General features: G+C 43.1%; 2 protein-coding genes across 4 annotated transcripts in view; both read left to right on the plus strand.

The window, feature by feature from the left end:
- Window positions 1–319: 319 nt before the first annotated feature.
- LOC139384199 (proteasome 20S subunit alpha 3) lies at window positions 320–6,119 on the plus strand. Its single transcript, XM_071128922.1, has 10 exons — window positions 320–484; window positions 1,316–1,398; window positions 1,528–1,651; window positions 2,104–2,205; window positions 3,961–4,107; window positions 4,485–4,550; window positions 4,634–4,680; window positions 4,808–4,875; window positions 5,554–5,618; window positions 5,902–6,119. The coding sequence occupies exons 1-10, from the start codon at window positions 464–466 to the stop codon at window positions 5,944–5,946; spliced, it is 768 nt and encodes a 255-aa protein (XP_070985023.1). The 5' UTR covers window positions 320–463; the 3' UTR covers window positions 5,947–6,119.
- Window positions 6,120–7,395: 1,276 nt separating this feature from the next.
- The window catches only part of LOC139384202 (AT-rich interactive domain-containing protein 4A-like), a 48,865-nt gene continuing 30,420 nt past the window's right edge, over window positions 7,396–25,840 (plus strand). For all 3 annotated transcript variants that reach the window (XM_071128930.1, XM_071128932.1, XM_071128931.1), the window contains exons 1-8: window positions 7,396–7,462; window positions 8,467–8,516; window positions 10,313–10,423; window positions 13,205–13,270; window positions 17,078–17,168; window positions 18,733–18,812; window positions 18,961–19,058; window positions 24,252–24,384. In XM_071128930.1, coding sequence (XP_070985031.1) covers window positions 8,511–8,516; window positions 10,313–10,423; window positions 13,205–13,270; window positions 17,078–17,168; window positions 18,733–18,812; window positions 18,961–19,058; window positions 24,252–24,384 — 585 coding nt within the window. In that variant the 5' untranslated portion in view covers window positions 7,396–7,462; window positions 8,467–8,510. The remainder of the gene's footprint in view (window positions 7,463–8,466; window positions 8,517–10,312; window positions 10,424–13,204; window positions 13,271–17,077; window positions 17,169–18,732; window positions 18,813–18,960; window positions 19,059–24,251; window positions 24,385–25,840) is intronic.

Raw genomic sequence — 25,840 nt, forward strand, 5'->3', positions numbered from 1 at the left:
CACAAACCTCAATCCAGATACTTCTGAGAAAAGAGGACTTTAATAATTAAATACATACATATTTAGGTAAAGTCACAAAAGGTAGGGGGAAACGTTCTAGTGCTGATGGTATTAATTACGGCAATTTGCAGGTGTAAATGTAGCCAGGATTGATAGTAAATTGCTGAACTGTGTTTACCAGCATATTTTTTTTTATTAGTACGCCTGATGTATACATTCTTCCTGTAGATATTAAATATTTAAGATTCCGTTTCTGACGAGTGTGCAGTGCACTTTATTTAAATGTTTACCGTTATGATATTACACTCCACCACAGTAGGTGGCGATATTGAAGCATGTTCAATGCGGCTGCTGTTGTGTTGAACATAAAGCCATTTTCTTGTTGGTTGGAGAGTGACTGGGATGTGCTGAAACACATCAGACAGAGTTGTTATAAAGGATTTTTTGAAGAGTTTTTACCACAATGAGTTCAATTGGAACTGGGGTAAGTTTGATAAGATACTTTTTCTTCATATTTTTTTTAATGCTAACAAATAAAATGTTTGGTAACTTGTTAGCCTCGGCTCATCTTAGCCAGGCTAGCAACAAAGTTAGCCAACTTGCTAACTAGCTAGCTGTGACTGCTCCGTGCTAGTTGTAGGTTTCAGTAGATAACTAGCTAATAATACATTTAATCACGTCATTCGTGTAAGATCTATAATCGTATATCGTGGTGAAGTATATTTTACACTAGGTACTGTTACCTAGCTGTTCTTGCCTTGCAGTACTACTGTTAGTTTGATACTAAGCCATGTTGTCATGCCTGCTGTGCTGAGTCACTTGCACTACAGGCTAGTTAGCTACAGTAGCAATGCTGGCTAAGCTAAATCGAAATTGAAACCAATTCAACTGATTTGGTGTAGGAGAGCTACCGATATCCAATCTATCAACAAATGTTTGATATCACAATATATTTACAAGTTAGACAATGTTGGAATCGTTTAATAGCTAGATTGACACTCACACCTGCACTTTCAAATGGCTCGGTGATATCCGGTATCTTTGGGACGTCCCTAACCTTAATCTTTTTACATTTCAATGTATGGATGTCCCAAGGAGCCTAGATTGCACGGAGCCTTTCAAAGGGGATTCCTCTATTGTGAATCTAACAGTTACTTCCATGATTTTGCTAGTCATTACTATGGAAAGTGGCACCAATGAGTATTGGTGAGATTGATGTAAAAGTTTGAAGACTGACAGTTCCTGTCAATGAAACATGTATGTTATATCAACAGCAGTGGTCATCAAAGTATAACACCCAAATCTCCCTCTCTAGTATGACTTGTCTGCCTCCACCTTTTCCCCTGATGGAAGGGTGTTCCAGGTGGAATATGCCATGAAGGCAGTAGAAAACAGCAGGTATGTGATCTTTCCATCTTTTAATGTGTTTTTGAATGCAGTACTAACCACATGATGGAAAGTGACAGGAATTATTTTTTTTGTACTCAAGGGAATCCATTTGTTGTTTTTTGTTCTTTCTCCTTACAGCACAGCAATTGGGATCCGGTGCAAGGATGGGGTTGTGTTCGGTGTCGAGAAATTGGTTCTCTCCAAACTTTACGAACAAGGCTCAAACAAGCGTATCTTCAATGTTGACCGTCACGTAGGGATGGTATGTATTCATCCACAGACCACATGCCCAGTATATACATGTGTTGTGTTTACCAAAAAAACTGATGTGCACGCAACCACGTGGAGAAAACCCAAATCTTACAATCATAGGATTAAAATGTAAGCTATTTCGTCTGCAAATGTTTATTAAACATCAAGAGATTTACCCATTGTACTTTATATGCTGTTTATTTCAAATACATAGTTACAGTTTCTGGTTAGCTAGCTAGCTCACTATAGCTTCCAGACCCTATTGGATTGGCTGTTGATACCTAACATGCTGTCGGCTTGCTAGCACCAACATGGCGAGCCACTCTGGACGAAGCTAGCGTGGCTGGGCAAATCATCCCTAGTTAGTGTATCTTGGCCGTAACGCTCAGAGTATTTGCAATGTCGCCCCTTCTCTGCTGTTTACTTTGTGCATAGCTGAATCTACCTTTTTTTTACCGATAGGCAGTTGCTGGACTACTGGCTGATGCTCGATCCCTGTCTGAGGTGGCCAGAGAGGAGGCCTCCAACTTCAGATCCAACTATGGACACAACATCCCACTGAAGGTAAAAAGAACTCTGATGCTCTTGATCAGTGTTTTCTCTCAAACTCCTCCTTGTGTACCCTGTCAGTTCCACATATTTGGTATGTTCCGTTACAGTACTACCACTCCTGATTCAACTGGTTGCGTTGCCTTTTCCCTAAGTCCTATGGACAATTGACATATTCCTTGATTTAAGATAAGATGCATACAGGATAAGTCAGAAGTTTACATACACTTAGGTTGGAGTCATTAAAACTTGTTTTTCAACCACTCCACAAATTTCTTGTTAACAAACTATAGTTTTGGCAAGTCGTTTAGGACATCTACATCTATTTTTTCCAGCAATTGTTTACAGACAGATTATTTCACTTATAATTCACTGTATCACAATTCCAGTGGGTCAGAAGTTTACATATACTAAGTTGACTGTGCATTTAAACAGCTTGTAAAATTCCATAAAATTATGTCATGGCTTTAGAAGCTAATTAACATTATTTGAGTCAATTGGCAGTGTACCTGTGGATGTATTTCAAGGCCTACCTTAAAACTCAGTGCCTCTTTGCTTGACATCATGGGAAATCAAAAGAAATCAGCGAAGAACAGATTTGTTTTTGTAGACCAAGTCTGGTTCATCCTTGGGAGCAATTTCCAAATGCCTGAAGGTACCACGTTTATCTGAACAAACAATAGTACACAAGTATAAGCACCATGGGACCACGTAGCCGTCATACCGCTCAGGAAGGAGTCAAATTCTACATCCTAGAGATGAACGTACTTTGGTGTGAAAAGTGCAAATCAATCCAAGAACAACAGCCACTGACCTTGTGAGTGAAACGAGTCCTATGTTGACATAACCTGAAAAGCCAGGTCTTCCAAATGGACAGTGACCCCAAGCATACTTCCAAAGTTGTGGCAAAATAGCTTAAGGACAAAGAAGTCGTGGTATTGGAGTGGCCATCACAAAGCCCTGACCTCAATCTTATAGAAAATGTGTGGGCAGAACTGAAAAAGCATGTGTGAGCAAGGAGGCCGACAAACCTGACTCCGTTACACCAGCTCTGTCAGGAGGAACGGGTCAAAACTCACCTAACTTATTGTGGGAAGCTTGTGGAAGGCTACCTGAAACGTTTGACCCAAGTTAAACAATTTAAAGGCAATGTTACCAAATACTAATTGAGTATGTACACTATTATTCTGACATTTCACATTCTTATAATAAAGTGCTATATTATTTTATTATTTTTATTATTTTACTAGGATTAAATGTCAAGAATTGTGAAAAACTTAGTTTTAATGTATTTGGCTAACTTTTTATTTATTTACATTTTATTTTTACCCCTTTTTCTCCCCAATTACGTGGTATCCAATGTCACGCAGTGTTTTAGTAGCTACAACTCCTGTACGGGCACGGGAGAGACGAAGGTCATGTGTCCTCCGATACACAACCCAACCAAGCCGCACTGCTTCTTAATTAACACAGCGCGCATCCAACCCGGAAGCCAGCCGCACCAATGTGTGCACCTGGCAACCTTGGTTAGCGTGCACTGCACCCGGCCCGCCACAGGAGTTGCTGGTGCGCGATGAGACAAGGATATCCCTAACCCGGACGACGCTAGGCCAATTGTGCGTCGCTCCACAGACCTCCCGGTTACGACAGAGCCTGGGCGCGAACCCAGGGTCTCTGGTGGCACAGCTGGCGCTGCAGTACAGCGCCCTTAACCACTGCGCCAACCGGGAGGTTAACTTTTGACTTCAACTGTATAATCTCTCTTTACAGCATCTCTCAGAGAGAGTGGCCATGTACGTCCATGCCTACACGCTATACAGTGCGGTGCGGCCGTTTGGATGTAGCTTCATTTTGGGCTCTTACGATCAAGATGATGGTCCTCAGCTGTACATGGTTGACCCCTCTGGAATCTCATATGTGAGTTATCTTTGGGGGGTTTATCCCCAAACAGGCGCTGTCTGTCATTCATTTACTGATTTCACACTACACGTTTAGGGACGGTTTCTCAGACCCAGATTAAGACTCATCCAGTAATGAGGCATTCTCTGTGGGGATTTTACCTTGAGCATGTGGTTTAGTCCTGGACTAGTTTTAATCTGGGTCATGGAAAATTGCCCTTTTTTTTTTAAGGTGTTTGAACCTGTGCAATGTTTGATTGGGAATGTTGATTGATTGTCAAAATATATGTTGTATATCTTGTCATTCAACCTTAAATTATGACCTGAAATTTGTAACATTAGGCAATGCTGTTAAAATATTAGATGACCACTTATTCATTATTTTGTTTTATCAAGGGTTACTGGGGATGTGCTATTGGAAAAGCCAAGCAAGCCGCCAAGACAGAAATTGAAAAGCTTCAGGTAAGAATATTACTTGAGCCAAGTTTAAGACAAGGGAAGATCTTGCTTAATTGTTTGATTTTGTATGCTATTGCTATCAACAGATGAAAGACATGACCTGCAGGGAGTTGGTAAAAGAGGTGGCCAAAATGTAAGTGTTTTTGTTTGTTGTATTAAAGGAACACAAACCCACACTGTTGTTCACGCTCATGAATAGCTTCCAATCAAGGCACTGCATATTAAGTTGCTACTAACATGTACTGTTGGATGTTTTGTAGAATCTACATTGTACATGATGAAGTGAAAGACAAATCGTTTGAGTTGGAACTAAGCTGGGTTGGAGAAGGTAATGCCACTTTCCCTTATACACATGTATTTTTAAGTGTGGTAGTGTCTCCCTTTGTACATCTGTATATGACAAATGTAACAAAGGCAGAGTTTTGTACCCTGGTCTAAGCCACCACTAGTGTACCGGATTAGCAGCCATAGTGTTTTTTTAACAAACTTGTTTGTTGTTGTGAGCAGTGTCACACATTTTAAATCTGACAGTTAACCCAGCTCATAACTAGGCAAGTCCGTTAAGAACAAATTCTTATTTACAATGACGGTCTACCCCGGTCAAATCCTAACCACGCTGGGCCAATTGTGTGCCACCGTATGGGGCTCCTGAGTGGCGCGGCGGTCTAAGGCACTGCATCTCCGTGCTAGAGGCATCACTACAGACCCTGGTTCGGTTCCAGGCTGTAACACAACTGTCCGTGATTGGGAGTCCCATAGGGCGTTGTTAGGGTTTGGTCGGGGTAGGCCGTCATTGTAAATAAAAAATTGTTCTTAACCGACTTGCCTAGTTAAATAAAATAAAGTGATGTATGGCAAGCATGTGCAATAAGGGGTTATGATTCTGTTAGATACTCAACCCTCACCAGTTTTGACTAGCTATCACCTGGTCTAGTCAAATTGATCGCAGCTGATGTTCTGCTTGAACTGAGCAGTGGAATTTATGAACTTCATGTCCCTTCACCAGTGACAAATGGAAAACATGAGCTGGTTCCAAAAGACGTCAGGGAGGAGGCAGAGAAGTACGCTAAGGTATGTACCACGACTACCAGTCATTCATTTTTATTTTCCATGGCATTTCTGTGACCTACTGTATTCTAACCAAAAATACGTCTGTGGTTTGAACTCGAGTCTCCTGTGCGCCACACGACTGAGTTGGCTTGCTGAGCTAAAGACCAAGCTTTAGCCCAGGGAGCCAACTCAAGTCTTCAGGTCCCAGGTAAGGTTACCCATCACGTGAGAATGGTTCACTGAACCACTTCCATTATCTGTCTTGCTGGTGTCTGATTCGCAATGCCTTATGCTTCCACCATAGGATTCCTTGGAGGAGGAAGATGACTCTGATGAAGACAACATGTAAACTCATTTCTGTGGTTTCTCCAACCGTCACACACCTACTGACAGGACGGCTCTCCAAGAGACACAAATTGTTTTGTAATTAATGGACCATTCATGTCATTTCTTTCCATTTTAGGGTTTGATGGATTTCAGCCTTAAAATAAAAGTTGAAGATAAGCACTGTTTATACTAAAAGCATCTTTGGCCTTTTTTTTGTGAGACTCTAAATGCTGTCGAGGGTTTGCCTCTGTCATTTGATTTTGTAATTGTGTGTATTTAGCACATATCTCAAGGATGGTCACTTGATCCTTCTGGTGGTGCCAGTTGTGGAAGAAGACTTAGACTCTATTTCAGTGCACAGTGTGATATGTTTCAGGTATGACATGAGTCAGTGACCCGAAGGGCGAAAGTCTCCACATTGACCTTACAGATGGACATCCAACTCCGTGCCATTTTCCTCCTCACATTGCCACTCCATGCCAGCCTCATCTGGTTCTCTCCCTGCTTGGATACAATTTAAATCCAATTGTATTCATCACATAAACCCACAATAACATCTGCTAAATATGTGTAACTAAATACTTGTGCAGTAGTATCTAACAATACACATCTAAATGTAAAATAATGCAATTAAGAAATATCAATATTAGATTGAGCCTTTCACTTGAATCTGAGGGATTGATTAGCTCCTCAGCTGTACATTTGATAAAGACGTCCTTCTGCCTGCCTGGGACAGATTATTTTGTAGTAGCGCTGATGTCAACCTAGTAGATTTAAGCTTGGAATTTCACATGTCAGGATACTCAGCCAGAAGAGTCGCCAGTGTTCAGTTACACCCCTCAACACGGATATATACGTTCATTGTCTGGCCTTAGGTAAGCAAGATTTGACAGCAATCATTTCACTGGCTTTTACCTGCACATGCTTCCTTCCGGTTACGTAACCAATTTGCCTGCTCTGACGTCCTACAAACACGAACAAGGCGCAATTGGCCTCAACTTAAAGCAAATCGATACTTTATATTTAACTCGCATCCTCTCCCCAGCAAATGACTACATTGCTAGTAACTCATAAATTCAAATACGAGTTACCACTAGCACCATCTAAAGAGTGAGTAGCAATTACTTGTGTTTTCAGTTCACATATAGTATATTTCCCACCTTGGAGTGACAAGGAAGCCAGTGTCGAAAATAGGCGGTCCATTGTGAAATATTTCTAACCAGTGAAAGGCTTGGATTGAGATAATAAAAGCCAATCATATGTCCATGTTGGGGTGTTATTCTAGTAAAAGAAGCAAAAGTATGAGAGGACCAATAGTACATTTTCTCTCAAAGCGCCGATTTCCATCTCTACCAACCATAAATACAGAGAAGGTATGTCCTATAGAATTTGAAGAAAGTGTTGACCAATCATATTTCTACGATTCGACCACCGCTGTCAGGCCAGCCAATCGGATTTCGAGAGACCCAGCTTCAGCTCAACAGCTTGTTATTCGTGTATTGCTTTGCAAATCTGGCTAGCAAGTCGTGTCGTTGCATGTAAGTATAAAATAATATAATATCCCTCTCTAATCAATTACAAACGTTTAACAGTTCACGCTATTTAGATCAACGTGACAACCGTTTCGTTAGTTATCGGACGAGACTTAAATGTCGTATTTTTTCCTGTAAGATTAGACTGGTAAAGAATTGAATGCCAGTGACCAGTCGGCTTGTTTTTCCAGTGAAGAAATGTATGCGCCTTTTGTGAAACTGGATAATAAATAATGATTGTTCTGATCCTTCTCTGTTTTATCGTCGAACAGACCTACCTGACTGCCTCTCGTTTATCCAAATGAGAACCACTGTTTGAAATGTTCTGCCTGAACTAGCTGGCCAACTCAATGACGAGCAAGGCGCTTTAAATCGCCATATCGAGAAACTGTTAACGTTGGCTAGCTAGCATGTTTAAGTTAGCTAACTAGCTAAATTTAGCTCTCGAGTTGAGGGAAATCTTCTGTCGTTACTTACTTTAACCACAATATTTATAATCTCTGTTTCTACTAAAACATATTGTCTAAGAGACTGGTACACCTTTTGTAGCCAGCTCCTCTGTATTTCACAAGCAGTTAGGAATGAGCTCCCAGCCTGACATGGTGCAGCACGGCGAGCTATGATGGCGACGTGACACAGTCAGATTGCGAGCAAAGCGGGAAGGAACACGCACTATTCTGTCTGTTGTCTATGTGCAACGTCCTTGTAGTATGCCAACGCTGAGCTGTTGATAATATTATTTTTTAATGCTTTTTACGTTTTTTTTTGTCTGTTAACAATCAGCATGAACATACAGTTAAACTAGATAGCCAGTAGCCAGTAGCCACACATTTTTGTGAGTCTGGAGGGAGGGGGCTGCATCGAGCTTGAAAAGAATGCGTTAGAAGTAGCAGGCTAGTTCGTCGTTAGCCGGTTAGCATATTTACTCTTTTTCGACTAAAAATGATTTAGTCCGAATCACGGCTGTTTTGACACCTTTATTAATCTGCAATTCCTATCTTGTTTTACAGCAATCAAAACAAATCGAGCTGGACTCCCTCAAATAGCCTCTACGATGAAGGTAAGTCACTTGGCTAACCTCAGTTGAAAACAGCAGTGAAGCCGACGCCTCTTTCACTTGGCTTGCAAAGAGTCTGGGGGACAACTGTCTATATGGTTGGCAACAATATATGACAGTTTGAAGGTGTCAATGTCACATACAGTACCAGTCAAAAGTTTGGACACACCAACTCATTCAAGGGTTTTTTTTTTATTATTTTTTTTACTATTTTCTACATTGTAGAATAATAGTGAAGACATCAAACTATGAAATAACACATGGAATCATGTAGTAACCGATAAGGTGTTATTTTAGATCTTCAAAGTAGCCACCCTTTGCCTTGATGACAGCTTTGCACACTCTGCATTTGCTCAAAGCTTCACCTGGAATGCTTTTCCAACAGTCTTGAAGGAGTTCCCACATGCTGTGCACTCGTTGGCTGCTTTTCCTTCACTCTGCAGTCCAACTCATCCCAAACCATCTCAATTGGGTTGAGGCCAGGTCATCTGAAGCAGCACTCCATCACTCTCTATCTTGATCAAATACCTCTTACACTGCCTGGACGTGTGTTGGGTCATTGTCCTGTTGAAAAACAAATGATAGTCCCACTAAGCGCAAACCAGATGGGGTGGCGTATCGCTGCAGAATGCTGTGGTAGCCATGCTGGTTAAATGTGCCTTGAATTCTAAATAAATCACAGTGTCACCAGCAAAGCACCATCACACCACCTCCTCCATACTTCACGGTGGGAACCACACATGCAGAGATCATCTGTTAACCTACTCTGCATCTCACAAAGACACAGCGGTTGGAACCAAAAATCTCAAATTTGGACTCATCAGACCAAAGGACAGATTTCCACCGGTCTAATGTCCATTGCTTGTGTTTCTTGGCCCAAGTGAGTCTTCTTATTGGTGATCTTTAGTAGTGGTTTCTTTTCAGCAATTTGACCACGAAGGCCTGATTCACGCAGTCTCCTCTGAACAGTTGATGTTGAGATGTCTGTTATTTGAACTCATTATGTGAAGTATTTATTTGGGCTGCAATCTGAGGTGCAGCGGTCCTCATGAGAGGCAGTTTCATCATAGCGCTTGATGGTTTTTGCGACTGCACTTGAAGAAACTTTCAAAGTTTTGGAAATGTTCTGGATTGACTGACCTAAATGATGGACTATCATTTCTTTTTGCTTATTTGAACTGTTCTTGCCATAAGCCCTATGTGGTAAAAGCCCAAATCCATATATCTTCTGTATACCACCCCTACCATGTCACACCACAACTGGCTCAAACGCATTGAGGAAAGAAATTCCACAAATTAACTTTTAACAAGGCACACCTGTTCATTGAAATGCATTCCAGGTGACTTCCTCATGAAGCTGGTTGAGAGTGCCAAGATTGTGCAAAGCATGGCTACTTTGAAGAATCTCAAATATAAAATACATTTTGACTAACACTTTTTTGGTTACAACAGGATTCCATATGTGTTAATAGTTTGTCTTATCTATTATTCTACAGTGTTGAACATAGTAAAAAAAACTTGAATTAGTAGGTGTGTCAACTTTTGACTGGTACTGTATATTTAATTTCAATGTTAAAGTTTTCATGTAGGCTTCACTGTATATGACAATTTTCAGACTGCATTGCCCACCTCTTCCTGAGCAAGACAACAAATGTTATTGAGTTGAAAAACCTCTAATGCAATGTTTGTGGCATCATGCTTCCTGGACATCTCTTTCAATAGTGGCCAAACATGGTCTGTGTTTACTTTCTAAGAAAGTACAATGATAAATGTTACCGGGGTGTCTGTTTTTCTCATAGGCAGCGGACGAGCCTGCCTACCTGACCGTGGGGACAGAGGTCAGCGCGAAATACAGAGGTGCCTTCTGTGAGGCAAAAATCAAGACTGTTAAACGGACGGTGAAGGTTAAGGTAAGAGCACGGCACAACAATGGCTCCTTCTCAAATGACACCCCATTCTCCTAATAGTGCACTACTATAAACGGAATGGGGCTGGGGTCAAAAGTATTGCACTATATAGGGAAGAGGGTGCCATTTGGGACACAGACAACATTCTAATCAAACAAGGGAGTACTGTGAAAGGGTGCAAATGTTGATGTCCAAATTGGACAAGGATTTGTTGTGTGTGTGATGTATGTATGTATGTATATATATGTGTGTGTGTGTGTAGACAAGCTGATTGTCCAGTTTCAGTCACATTTTTGCTGCAAAAGGACCCCCTGCCCCCCCACCCCCCATCTAAATGTTAGTGTATGCCAGTGACATCTTTCACATAGACCTTGTTCTATGAACAGTTGCTTAGTTTGTTTCAGAAAGCATTATGCTAATCCAGGGGTATTCAACCTTTTCTAGCATACTTTTTAAAATATTTTTTATATATAGCTTTCAAATAGGTATGTCCTTCTCCTCTACCCTGTGACTCTTCCCCGGATCCTTGGTGTACAAGAGATGTTTTCTCTGTCAATATAACTGGTAAAATAATGGTTAGTAAACAACTAAGGGGGCCCCATAAAATCATATTTAGTATTTTCCTGAATCCTATTTTTTTACTTAATTTTTTCAATATTATAATTATTCATAGAGCAACAACAACAAATTTTGTTCTGAGTCATGTCAATGCTTAAATCACATGGAAATACCATTTAAAAAATAGTATTTTTTTTAGGTATGGAAAAAAGACAACGCATTTGTGATTTGAGTGTAATTCCCCTTCATCTGTGCATCGGGCAAGAAAGGAATGTGTTGGTTTAGCCTACTGCTGCACCATATGTCATGGCAGAGTTTGCAACACAATTGCCACACAAATTATACAAATAATCATGATCTAGTAATGTCAGGTAAGCCTAATTTGCATTTGAGAGTTTTTTGGGAAAGTCTTTATCTACCCACAAGACTGTTATCATTAGCATCGCTAACTGGCTATACATACAGAGTGATAGACAAATGCGCCCACCAAACAGACGGACGGCAATTTTGCTGGGAATTAATTGGCATATATTGTGTTACGTTTGGCTTTTTAAGCCAACAGTGGCTAACCAGGGGTGGGATAATGTTGATGTGTCTTTGATTGGACAGTGGCTGGGAGCTTTATGGTTGACTGTTTGCGATGGAACACATTAAAAAAAGAATGCATGCATCAATCACCCTTTATTTGGATAGTCCGGATTTTCCATCTGTAGATGCTCTAGAGATGATCCTACTATCTGTTGCTAATCAACTGCTTGCTAAGTTTAGGGTTAGTAGATTAGTTGAAATGTTACAGATAGTAGGTAAAGCATCTACAGATGGACTATCCATATACAGTGTTACCAATGCTGGTACTTACAGAATTGATTAGCGAGCTACTCATAGTTGGGCTGCGAGCTACTGGTAGTTCGCGATCTACATGTTGGATGGAGACCCCTAGGCTAATATGTGACCTACGCAGTCCCAACTAGACACTCTGAAAATAGTTAATTTAGTCATATCATAACAAACGCTGGTGATAGTCTCATCATGACTGCGTTGGTTACAGCGTGTTGGCTTTAACGTTGGGTAAAACACACGTTTCACATTAAATACACTGAACAGTGTTGGTCCCTTGTTTCTTGAGCTGCAATTAAAAATCCCTGAAATCTGTGCTGGGGACAATAAAAGGCAACTTTAAAATTAGCAGTTGTTACAACACAATGCTTCAGATGTGAAGTTTTGTGGGAGCGTGCAATTGGCATCCTGACTGCAGGTATATCCACCAGAGCTGTTGCCAGAGAATTGAATGTTAATTTCTCTACCATAAGCTGCCCCCAAAGTCATTTTAGATAATTTTGTAGTATGTCCAACCGGTCTCACAACCGCAGACCATGTGTAACCATGCCAGTGCAGGACCACCACATCCAGCTTCTTCTTCACCTGCGGGATCATCTTAGGAGGGGTGCTGAGGAGTATTTGTCTTTAATATAGCCCTTTTGTGGGGGGAAACTCATTCTGATTGGATGGGCCTATGCCATCCAAGGCCCACCCATGGCTACATCCCTGCCCAATCATGTTAAATACACAGACTAGGGCCTAATGAATCTGGTTTTGTATTTTTTCCAACAACCGATAGGCCGAGGAATTTTGGTTCATATGTGCTTTTTTAATTATTCCTTAAAACACCATTGTGAAAATGTGGGTGCCACTGAACTGGTGAACCTGCCTATAGGTCAGGGCTGATGATGGTTATTGTTTTAAGGTCAAGTGATCCTACACCAATCACCAGGTAGCAGCATTGTGACCTGACCACCTGTATTCTCCGCTGTTCTCCTTTGCTTCTGCTCTTCCATTATGATTGTCACAAGGTCAGAGTACCCTTGATTGATTATTTAATTGGTCTAGTGTTCATGGGATGAGGTAGGAAGCCCCATTTGAACTTTCTCCACATAGAAAGATGGGTGAAGGCTATTATGCACCATTCCCTGGTAGTACTAGAAGCACATGCTTACTATTGTATTAGATCTTAAACCATCTGTAGCTGGAACCGCCTGTTTGTACAACTGTGCCTTCCAGCGTTGGCATGTGAGGTTCGTCTATAGGCTCCTTGGTAAACTGACTTGTCAAATATAATGTCATTTGTCATATATTTCGTGGCTAGTCAGGAAGAGGAACGTTTTCTGTTACTCAACTAGATTATTCCACCTTGACTTAATTCCTTTTGTTTCCCTCCTCTCTCCCTAGGTGATGCTCAAAGGAGACACTACCTCACAAGTTGTTCAAGATGACCAAGTGAAAGGACAGTTGAGGGTAAGTTTGGAACTAACTGGCATTGCATCACCAAACTCCCCACAGCATGATATGCAATAAATTAATTAGGCCCTCATTGTTCTTTTGATTCTCAGAATCATCTGTTTGTCACATGATTCTGAGATTCCGATCTGTTGGATATAACAATGGTTCTGTACTTATGACAGCATAATGTCCTACAGGGTACAGGCATATAGAACCGGTACAGACAAGGTATTGTCGACGTGAAGTTCATGTATATTGCCTGACTGCAATGTTCATGTGACTAATGCCCTGGCAATTTACACTGATCACCTGTTTTTCAACAACTGTAAGCATCAATGGTAGTGCAGTTTTTTGTGTGTGTGTGCTGATTTTTAATGCCAGAGTGTTTAACATTCAAAGTTGCCTTAAGATTTAAAATGGCCTCAGTTTTTCTGTCATGATCTATTTATTGTACACCGTGTGTGGTTCCCTTTTTTACTGTTCGAACACGTGTCATGGGCTTTCACTTTACCCAGTCACGTTTCTTTCTTTAGAGAAGAATTGATTTGAGATGCAATATTCAGAAATTGCTCCACCATTTCCTGGTTGCTAAAATTCAAATAATTTGCCTTATGTAGAGAATCATTGTACCAAGAGGGGATGGCTGCCGTTTTACGGGCTTCTAACCAACTGTGCTATTTAAAATGTTTAAAAAAATATACATTTAGCATTGTCTGTCACTCATTCTGTACATAATGTTGCTGCTACCGTCTCTTATGACCGAAAAGAGCTTCTGGACATCAGAACAGCGATTTGCTCACCTCGAACTGGACAAAGATTTTTCTTTAATGTCTGACAAGAAGGATGTACTGCTTTGTCGAGACAAGGACCACATCTCAATCATCCTCGTGAAGATAAGATGGAGAAAAGGGGGGAGGAGGGTGGGGTGCCTTCTAAGAATTTTCAGACGAATAAGTAAACCACCACTACCCTCCGTATTATTGACCAACATGCAATCATTGGAAAACAAACTGGACAATCTAAGACTATACAACCAACGGGACATTAATTGTAATATCTTGTTTCACTGAGACGTAGTTAAACGACGACAAGGATTATATAGAGCTGGCTGGCTTCTCCATGCATCGGCACAAAAGTGTAGCTACGTCTGGTAAAGCGAGGGGCGTGTTTGTCTATTTGTCTAGTTTGTCAACTGCTGGTGCGCAATGTCTAATATTAAGTCTGGAGGTTTTGCTCGCCTGATGTAGAATACCTCATAAGCTGTAGATCGCACCAAGAGTTCTCATCTATATTATTCGTAGCAGTCTTTACCGCCACAAAGCGATGCTGGCACTAATACAGCTCGTTGATTGCGGTCTATGCCATAAGCAAACAATAAAATGCTCATCCAGCATTAGCGCTCCTAGTGGCCGGGGACTTTAATGCAGGCAAACTTAAATCTGTTCTACCTCATTTCTACCAGCATATCACATGTGCAACCAGAGGCACAAAAAAACAACTCTAGACCACCTTTACTCCACACACAGAGACTCTTACAGAGCTCTCCCTTGCCCTCCATTTGGGAAATCTGACCATAATTCTATCCTCCTGATTCCTGCTTACAAGCAAAAACTGAAGCAGGACGTATCAGTGACTCGCTCAATACGGAATTGGTCAGATGATGTTGATGCTACGCTACAGGACTGTCTTGCTAGCACAGACTGGAATACGTTCCGGGATTCATCCAATGGCATTGAGTACACCACCTCAGTCACCGGCTTCTTCAATAAGTGCATCAACGATGTTGTCCTAACAGGGACTGTACATATATATCCCAACCAGAATCCATGGATTACAGACATCCCCAACGAGCTACAGGCTAGAGCTGCCGCCTTCAAGCAGCGGGAGACTAATCCGGACGCTTTTAAGAAATCCTGCTGTTCCTTCAGATGAACCATCAAACAGGCAAAGCGCCAATACAGGACTAAGATTGAATCTTACTACACCGGCTCTGACACTCGCCAGATGTGGCAGGGCTTAAACTATTACCCACAACAAAGGGAAACCCAGCCGCGAGTTGCTCAGTGATGCGAGCCAAATAGGCGCGCGAAATTCCTTTCATGCTCGCTTTGAGGCAAACAACACTGAAGCTTGCATGAGAGCACCAGCTGTTCCGGATGACTGTGTGATCAAGCGCTCTATAGCCGATGTGAGCATAACCTTTTAAAAAAAGGTCTACATTCACAAAGCCGCGGAGCCAGACGGATTACCAGGACGTGTACTCAAAGCATGCGTGGACCAACTGGCAAGTGTCTTCACTGCCATTTTAAACTTTTTCCTGACCGAATCTGAAATGCCTACATGTTACAAACACCACCATCGTAACCTGTGCCCAAGAAAGTGAAGGTAACCTGCCTGAATGATTACCGCCCGTAGCACTCACGTCGGTAGCCATGAAGTGCTTTGAAAGAATGGTCATGGCTCACATCAACAACATCATGCTGTAAACACTAGACCCATTCCAATCACACTCCACACTGCCCTTTCCCACCTGTGAGAATACTGTTCATTGACCATAAGCTCAGCGTTCAACACCATAGTGCCCACGAAGCTCATCTCTAAGCTAAGGACCCTGGAACTAAACACCTACCTCTGCAACTGGATCCTGGACTTTTTGATGGGCCACCCCCAGGTGGTAAGGGTAGGCAACAACACATCTGACATGCTGATCCTCAACACGGGCCCCTCGGCGTGCGTGCTTAGTCCAGTTCTGTACTTCCACGACTCCAATACCATCAAGTTTGCTGTAGACACAACAGTAGTAGGCCTGATCACCGACAACGATGAGACAGCCTATAGGGAGGAAGTCCGAGACCTGGCAATGTGGTGCTGGGACAACTTATCCCTCAATGTGATAAAGACAAAGGAGCTGATCATGGACTATAGGAAATGGAGGGCTGAACAGGGCCCCATTAAACTTGATGGACTGTAGTGGAGTGGGCCTGTACACTTAACCAGTACTTCACTGGGGCCAAGCTTCCTGCCATAGAGGACCTAATATACTAAGCGGTGTCTGAGGAAAGCCCATAAAACTGTCAGACTCCAGTCACCCGTCATAGACTTCTCTCTGCTATCGCACGGCAAGCGGTACCGGAACGCCAAGTCTAGGACCAGGCTTAACAGCTTCTACCCCAAGCCATAAGACTGCTGAACAATTAATCAAATGGCCACCCGGACTATTTACATTGACCCCCCCCCCCCCCCCCCCCCTGTTTTTATGCTGCTGCTACCCGCTGTTTAATATCTATGCATAGTCACTTTACAAATGACCTCTACTAACCTGTAACCCACACACAGACTCGGTACCGGTACCCCCTGTAAAAAATTGTTTTTACTTGAGTTTACTTGGGAAATTATTTCTTGTACTGCATTGTTGGTTAAGAGCTTCTAAGCAAGCATTTCACGTTAAGGTTGTATTCAGTGCATGTGACGTGTATATAATTTGATCATCTTAAACCACTGTGAAATATATTTTCCATAACCAAAAATATTGTGTTTTGAGCTGGTGTATAAAACTGAAAGTAAAAGACACAAACTAACTTAAGAACGGGAAGCATATAAATACTGCACATAGAACAGATCTACCGCTTCTTAGACTTGCTTTCAATGACAATAACAGATCAGTTAGTTCCAAACTCTAATTTCTATGTGAATTTGGTCGGGTCGCCCAAAAAGTTACATATTGCAGATTTTACGGTTGCCATTTTGAGTTATTTTTAAAATGGGAGTGTAAGAGCAGCTCATATGAGGGGTCTGTCTCATCTCCCTGGCATCTTTTTGCAGGTGGGCTCCACAGTGGAGGTGAAGAGTGCAGAGGGGATCTGCAGTGAGGCAACCATCAACAAACTTACAGACGCCAGTTGGTACACAGTGGGTAGGTTCATTTAACAACACTTAAACTAGTTTACAAGAAGTCCTGCTCCTGTTATCACCTGATAATGGTAGACTACATAGGTCTTTGTTTGGTTGCGTTTTGACTATTCTCAAAATCACAAGTAACAGTCAGTATCTGGTGTGGCCACCAGCTGTGTTAAGTACTGCAGTGCATATCCTCACGGACTGCACCAGATTTGCCCGTTCTTGCTGTGAAATGTTACCCCACTCTTCTACCAAGGCACCTGCAAGTTCCCTGACTTTTCTGGGAACTTGCTGGCCAAGGCAGAACACTGACATTCCTGTCTTGCAGGAAATCACGCACAGAACGAGCAGTATGGCTGGTGGCATTGTCATGCTGGGGTCATGTCAAGATGAGCCTGCAGGAAGGGTACCACATGAGGGGGGAGGATGTCTTCCCTGTAACGCACAGCTTTGAGATTGCCTGCAATGCCAACAAGCTCAGTCCGATGATGCTGTGACACACCGCCCCAGACCATGACCGACCCTCCACCTCCAAATCGATCCTGCAGGCCTCGGTGTAACGCTCATTCCTTCGACGATAAACGCGAATCCAACCATCACCTCATGTGAGACAAAACCGCAACTCGTCAGTGAAGAGCACTTTTTGCCAGTCCTGTTAGGTCCAGCAACGGTGGGTTTGTGCCCATAGGCAACGTTGTTTCCTGGCGATGTCTGGTGAGGACCTGCCTTACGACAGGCCTACAAGCCCTCAGTCCAGCTTCTCTCAGCCTATTGCGGACAGTCTGAGCACTGATGGAGGGATTGTGCGTTCCTGGTGTAACTCGGGCAGTTGTTGTTGCCATCCGGTACCTGTCACGCCCGTGTGATGTTCGGATGTACCGATCCTGTGCAGGTGTTACACGTGGTCTGCCACTACGAGGACGATCAGCTGTCTGTTCTGTCTCCCTGTCGTGCTGTCTTAGACGTCTCACAGTACGGACATTGCAATTTATTGCCTGCGGTCCTCATGCCTCCTTGCTGCATGCCACGTTCACACAGATGAACAGGGACCCTGGGCATCTTTCTTTTGGTGTTTTTCAGAGTCAGTAGACTGGACTCTCTTAGTGTCCTAAGTTTTAATAACTGTGACCTTAATTGCCTACCGTCTGTAAGCTGTTAGTGTCTTGACCACTGTTCCACAGGTGCATGTTCATTAATAATTTATGGTTCATTAAACAAGCATGGGAAACAGTGAAGATCTGTTTGGATATTTGGATTTTTACGAGTTATCTTTGAAAGACAGCGTCCTGAAAGAGGACGTTTCTTTTTCGCTGAGTTTATTTGTCTATGATCCTTGGGAGCAGTATACTTTGGTGTTAGTGTTTTAAAATAAATACCATCTTGGTGGCAGGTAGCCTACCGGTTAAGAGTGTTGGGCCAGTAACCGAAAGGTTGCCGGTTCAAATCCCTGAGCCAAGTAGGTGAAAACGCTTTCAAAGTGCCCTTGAACATGGCACTTAATCCTAATTGCTCCTGTAAATTGTTCTGGATGAATATCAAATGTAAACATTACAAAGGAACTGCTTCCCACTGTATTCCAGTGTTTGACGATGGAGATGAGAAGACACTCCGCAGGACGTCTCTGTGTCTTAAGGGCGAGAGACATTTTGCTGAGAGCGAGGTAAGAGGACTGGTCTTCTGACCTGACTGTCTTCTTGGACATTTGATTTGGTGGTCTCTCCGTTATGTTGCTCTTTGATACGTTGATTAAAATTCCTCCTCTCGCTCCCTCTTCTTACTCCTCTCTATCTCTCTCTGTTGTTATCTAGACGTTGGACCAACTGCCCCTGACCAACCCGGAGCACTTTGGCACCCCCGTCATCGGGAAGAAGGGAAACCGCGGAGGAAGGAGGTCATCTCAGGCTCAGTAAGTTGACCCTTTCACTTTACCTCTTATTTAATCCTCACCTTTACCCCAATCCCACCCTTCTAAATTAACCTTTTAAAGCAAAATTCCACTCAAAAACAACCTTTGGATTATTTTATGTCAAGTTTTCAAGTTATTTGACTTTCAAGAAGCAACATGTCACTTTCCACATCATGTGATGCGTTTTGCTTCTTGCACGTCCAATATCTTAAACTTGACTGCTGACATGTAAAACATTTTAGAACTGTATTTTTTTATTTTATTATTTTTATTTCACCTTTATTTAACCAGGTAGGCTAGTTGAGAACAAGTTCTCATTTGCAACTGCGACCTGGCCAAGATAAAGCATAGCAGTGTGAACAGACAACACAGAGTTACACATGGAGTAAACAATTAACAAGTCAATAACACAGTAGAAAAAAAAAAGAGTCTATATACATTGTGTGCAAAAGGCATGAGGAGGTAGGCGAATAATTACAATTTTGCAGATTAACACTGGAGTGATAAATGATCAGATGGTCATGTACAGGTAGAGATATTGGTGTGCAAAAGAGCAGAAAAGTAAATAAATAAAAACAGTATGGGGATGAGGTAGGTAAAAATGGGTGTGCTGTTTACCGATAGACTATGTACAGCTGCAGCGCTCGGTTAGCTTTTATCTCCCTCACCAACTTCTAACATCTGCTATTGCTCAGATAGCAGATGTTAGAAGTTGGTGAGGGAGATAAAAGTCTCCAACTTCAGCAATTTTTGCAATTCGTTCCAGTCACAGGCAGCAGAGAACTGGAACGAAAGGCGGCCAAATGAGGTGTTGGCTTTAGGGATGATCAGTGAGATACACCTGCTGGAGCGCGTGCTACGGATGGGTGTTGCCATCGTGACCAGTGAACTGAGATAAGGCGGAGCTTTACCTAGCATGGACTTGTAGATGACCTGGAGCCAGTGGGTCTGGCGACGAATATGTAGCGAGGGCCAGCTGACTAGAGCATACAAGTCGCAGTGGTGGGTGGTATAGGGTGCTTTAGTGACGAAACGGATGGCACTGTGATAAACTGCATCCAGTTTGCTGAGTAGAGTGTTGGAAGCAATTTTGTAGATGACATCGCCGAAGTCGAGGATCGGTAGGATAGTCAGTTTTACTAGGGTAAGTTTGGCGGCGTGAGTGAAGGAGGCTTTGTTGCGGAATAGAAAGCCGACTCTTGATTTGATTTTCGATTGGAGATGTTTGATATGAGTCTGGAAGGAGAGTTTGCAGTCTAGCCAGACACCTAGGTACTTATAGATGTCCACATATTCAAGGTCGGAACCATCCAGGGTGGTGATGCTGGCCAGGCGTGCGGGTGCAGGCAGCGAACGGTTGAAAAGCATGCATTTGGTTTTACTAGCGTTTAAGAGCAGTTGGAGGCCACGGAAGGAGTGTTGTATGGCATTGAAGCTCGTTTGGAGGTTAGATAGCACAGTGTCCAAGGACGGGCCGGAAGTATATAGAATGGTGTCGCCTGCGTAGAGGTGGATCAGGGAATCGCCCGCAGCAAGAGCAACATCATTGATATATACTGAGAAAAGAGTCGGCCCTAGGATTGAACCCTGTGGCACCCCCATAGAGACTGCCAGAGGACCGGACAGCATGCCCTCCGATTTGACACACTGAACTCTGTCTGCAAAGTAATTGGTGAACCAGGCAAGGCAGTCATCCGAAAAACCGAGGCTACTGAGTCTGCCGATAAGAATACGGTGATTGACAGAGTCGAAAGCCTTGGCAAGGTCTATGAAGACGGCTGCACAGTACTGTCTTTTATCGATGGCGGTTATGATATCGTTTAGTACCTTGAGCGTGGCTGAGGTGCACCCGTGACCGGCTCGGAAACCAGATTGCACAGCGGAGAAGGTACGGTGGGATTCGAGATGGTCAGTGACCTGTTTGTTGACTTGGCTTTCGAAGACCTTAGATAGGCAGGGCAGGATGGATATAGGTCTGTAACAGTTTGGGTCCAGGGTGTCTCCCCCTTTGAAGTGGGGGATGACTGCGGCAGCTTTCCAATCCTTGGGGATCTCAGACGATATGAAAGAGAGGTTGAACAGGCTGGTAATAGGGGTTGCGACAATGGTGGCGGATAGTTTCAGAACTAGAGGGTCCAGATTGTCAAGCCCAGCTGATTTGTACAGGTCCAGGTTTTGCAGCTCTTTCAGAACATCTGCTATCTGGATTTGGGTAAAGGAGAACCTGGAGAGGCTTGAGCGAGTAGCTGCGGGGGGGGCGGAGCTGTTGGCCGAGGTTGGAGTAGCCAGGCGGAAGGCATGGCCAGCCGTTGAGAAATGCTTGTTGAAGTTTTCGATTATCAAGGATTTATCGGTGGTGACCGTGTTACCTAGCCTCAGTGCAGTGGGCAGCTGGGAGGAGGTGCTCTTGTTCTCCATGGACTTCACAGTGTCCCAGAACTTTTTGGAGTTTGAGCTACAGGATGCAAACTTCTGCCTGAAGAAGCTGGCCTTAGCTTTCCTGACTGACTGCGTGTATTGGTTCCTGACTTCCCTGAACAGTTGCATAGCGCGGGGACTATTCGATGCTATTGCAGTCCGCCACAGGATGTTTTTGTGCTGGTCGAGGGCAGTCAGGTCTGGAGTGAACCAAGGGCTATATCTGTTCTTGGTTCTGCATTTTTTGAACGGAGCATGCTTATCTAAAATGGTGAGGAAGTTACTTTTAAAGAATGACCAGGCATCCTCAACTGACGGGATGAGGTCAATGTCCTTCCAGGATACCCGGGCCAGGTCGATTAGAAAGGCCTGCTCACAGAAGTGTTTTAGGGAGCGTTTGACAGTGATGAGGGGTGGTCGTTTGACTGCGGCTCCGTAGCGGATACAGGCAATGAGGCAGTGATCGCTGAGATCCTGGTTGAAGACAGCGGAGGTGTATTTGGAGGGCCAGTTGGTCAGGATGACGTCTATGAGGGTGCCCTTGTTTACAGATTTAGGGTTGTACCTGGTGGGTTCCTTGATGATTTGTGTGAGATTGAGGGCATCTAGCTTAGATTGTAGGACTGCCGGGGTGTTAAGCATATCAACAGTGGACTAATGGGAAAATGACCCCAAAAGTTTGAGTGGAGTTTTTTTTAAGTGCTGCCCTGCAGTGGGCCATATGGTACCACTGTGTTCTTTCTTTTGATACGGTTTGATGACCTAACCTGCACTACCGCTTACATTTCCCAGTAAGATTTTAATATGCAAACATGCTTCTGTAGATGCTCTGCTGTGTCCATTCAAAAATGGTCATTATACACATTTTCAGACCCCCTTTATCCACATTTTGTTACATTACAGACTTTTTCTGGGATTGATTTAAATAAAAATCTCAGCAATCTACACACAATACCCCGTAATGACAAAGCAAACAATGACAAAATATACTGCAATACCTTATTTACATAAGTATTCAGACCCTTTGTAATGAGACTTGAAATTGGACCCAGGTACATCCTGTTTCCCTTGATGTTTCAACTTCATTGGAGTCCACCTGTGGTAAATTCAGTTGATTGGACATGATTTGAAAATGCACAAACCTGTCTATGTAAGGTCCCACAGTTGACAGTGCATGTCAGAGCAAAAACCAAGCCATGAGGTCAAAGGAGTTGTCCGTAGAACTCTGAGACAGGATGGTGTCGGGGCACCTATCTGGGTATGGGTACCAAAAACATTTCTGCAGCGTTGAAGGTTTCCAAGAACACAGTGGACTCCATCCTTAAATGGATGAACTTTGGGACCAGCAAGACTCTTACAAGAGCTTGCCGCTCTGCAAAACTGAGCAATTGGGGGACATCCATTGACATTCTTGGTCAGGGAGGTGACCAAGAACCGGATGGTCACTCTGACTGAGCTCCAGAGTTCCTCTGTGGAGATGGGAGAACCTTCCAGAAGGACAACCATCTCTGCAGCACTCCACCAATCAGGCCTTTATGGTAGAGTGGCCAGACGGAAGCCACTCCTCAGGAAAAGGCTCATGGCAGTCCACTTGGAGTTTGCCAAAAGGTACCTAAAGGACTCTGACCATGAGAAACCAGATTATCTGGTCTGATGAAACCAAGATCAAACTCTTTGGCCTGAATGCCAAGCATCACGTCTGGTAGAAACCTGGCACTGTCTCTACGGTGAAGCATAGTGGTGGCAGCAGCATGCTATGGTGGTGTTTTTCATCGGCATCGACTGGGAGACCTAGTCAGCATTTAGGTAAAGACGAACGGCGCAAAGTACAGATCTTTGATGAAAACCTGCTCCAGAGTGCTCAGGACCTCAGACTGGGGTAAAGGTTCACTTTACAACACGGCAATGACCCTAATGACCCACACAGGAGTGGCTTCGGGACAAGTCTATGAATGTTATTGAGTGGTCCAGCCAGAGCCCGGACTTGAACCCTATTGAACATCTCTTGAGAGACCTAAAAATAGCTGTGCAATGATGCTCCCCATCCAACTTGACAGAGATTGAGACGTTCTGCAGGGAAGAATAGTTGTGACTCCCCAAGTAAGGTGTCAAGCTTGTAGGGTCATACCCAAGAAGAGTCGAGGCCATAATCACTGCCAAAGGTGCTTTAACAAAGGTAAAGGGTCTAAATACTTATGTTAATGTGATATTTCAGTTTATTTTGAATAAACTTGCAACATTTCTAAAAACCTGTCTTTGCTTTGTTTTTATGGGATATTGTGTGTAGATTGAGAATGTTTTTAAATCAATTTTAGAATGAGGCTGTAACGTAACAATGTGGAAAAGGTCTCTGAATCCTTTTCTCACGCACGGGGCGGCAGCGTAGCCTAGTGGTTAGAGCGTTGGACTAGTAACCGGAAGGTTGCAAGTTCAAACCACCGAGCTGACAAGATACAAATCTGTCGTTCTGCCCCTGAAGAGGCAGTTAACCCTAGGCCGTCATTGAAAATAAGTATTTGTTCTTAACTGACTTGCCTAGTTAAATAAAGGTAAAAAAAATAAAAAATACAACGACATAGTTCGATACCTGGGCATGTTCCCATTACCAATTATGATCAAGTTTAACAAAATGTGACTGTTAAATGACATTTGTAACTGGCTCCAATATAGGCCTGTGTTTGATAGTGTTGAGCTGCTATAGAGCTCTGTAGATAGAAGCTTCTGACTGAGATGAAAGATTCTGTTCTGACGTAGTCCCCTTGTTCAACCCCTCAGTGCGAACGATGACAAGGAGTCGTCGTCCAGTGATGACGACAGTGAGGATAGGAGGAGGCTAAATGATGACCTGCTGGGTAAAGTGGCCAGTATTCAGTCTGGGACAGACCGGACATCCTGGTACCTGGCCCTGGTAAGTCACATCATGCACAGACTCTGGAGTCTCTCTCTCTGCCTGTGGGGGTCTCTCGCTCTCTGCCTGTCGGGGTCTCTCTCTCTCTCTCTGCCTGTCGGGGTCTCTCGCTCGCTCTCTCTCTCGTATGGTGAATATGTTGTCTGTCGTACGATAACTTGGTAAGAAGTACATTTCACATTCGTTCATCGCTGAGGAAATGTACGAGTCTGCTGTTAATGGTAATGCAAAGGATTTTCCCAAGGTTGCTGTTGACGCAGATCCCACGGTAGTTGTTGGGGTCAAATTTGTCTCCACTTTTGTAGATTGTGGTGATAAGTCCTTGGTTCCAAATATTGGGGAAGATGCCAGAGCCAAGGATGATCAAGTATAGTCAATTGCAATTTGTGGTCTGTATATTTTATCATTTCATTTAGGATACCATCAACACCACAGGCCTTTTTGGGTTGTAGGGTTTGTATTTTGTCCTGTAGTTCATTCAATGTAATTGGAGAATCCAGTGAGTTCTAGTAGTCTTTAATAGTTGATTCTAAGATTTGTATATGATCATAGAGCCAAAAATATTGGTGGTTTATCCATCTTCGTTTTGGATAGATAACTCTTCGTGTTTGTTTAGAGTTTTCCTATTAGTGGTTAGATTCCATGGATTCTTCAATTACGTTTCTGATGTGCTGTTCCTTTTTCCGTTGTGTGTGTCTATTGTTTTAGTGATTCACCATAGTGAAGGCGAGGCTCAGGGTCTCTGTTTTTGGTTGGATAGGTTTCTGTTTTGTTCCTAGGTTTTTGCAGTCTTCATCAAACCATTTTCCGTTGTTGTTCACTAGTGATTTTTAGATTTGACAGGCAAGCTGAGTGGTCAAACGTTTCACAGTGAAACATTTTGTCTAGAAGGGATTGAGTTTGTTGCCAAATAGTTTTTTGGTACTTTTCCACACCACTTTCCTTCCATCTATAACATTTATTAATATTATTCCGGTCCTTTTGAGATCAGTGATAAAGTATTCTACCGTACTACTGCCAAGAGATGAGCTATAGGTCTACCTACCATAGGAGTCCCCTCGACGCCTACCATTGACTATGTCCATGCTCAACATCCGACAGAGCAACAGGAGTTGTGACCCATTTTTGTTGGTTATGTTGTTGTAGTTGTGTCTAGGGGAGCATGTGGGGGAGGGAATGCTGTCAACTCCAGGTAGGTGTTTGTCCCCATGTGTGCTGAGGGTGTCAGGTACTTGTCCAGTTCTGGTATTTAGGTTGGCACAGACTAGTACATGTCCTTGGGCCTGGAAATGGTTGATCTCCCCCTCTAGGATGGAGAAGCTGTCATCGTTAAAGTATGGGGATTCTATTGGGGGGATATAGGTAGCACGTATGAGGACAAAAGAATAAAGACATTACAAATGTCATGTGTGTGTATATATGCAGTGTTGTAACGATGTACAAATGGTTAAAGTAC

This window comes from Oncorhynchus clarkii, chromosome 25 (assembly GCF_045791955.1).
Source record: "Oncorhynchus clarkii lewisi isolate Uvic-CL-2024 chromosome 25, UVic_Ocla_1.0, whole genome shotgun sequence".
NCBI lineage: Eukaryota > Metazoa > Chordata > Actinopteri > Salmoniformes > Salmonidae > Oncorhynchus > Oncorhynchus clarkii.

What these genes read in the sequence shown, in the direction of transcription:
- LOC139384199 (XM_071128922.1), top strand. Translation starts at nt 464, where the DNA reads ATGAGTTCAATTGGAACTGGG. An exon ending in CAGAAATTGAAAAGCTTCAG is followed by an intron (nt 4,551 to 4,633) that starts GTAAGAATATTA and finishes TGCTATCAACAG; the next exon opens with ATGAAAGACATGACCTGCAG. An exon ending in GTAAAAGAGGTGGCCAAAAT is followed by an intron (nt 4,681 to 4,807) that starts GTAAGTGTTTTT and finishes GATGTTTTGTAG; the next exon opens with AATCTACATTGTACATGATG.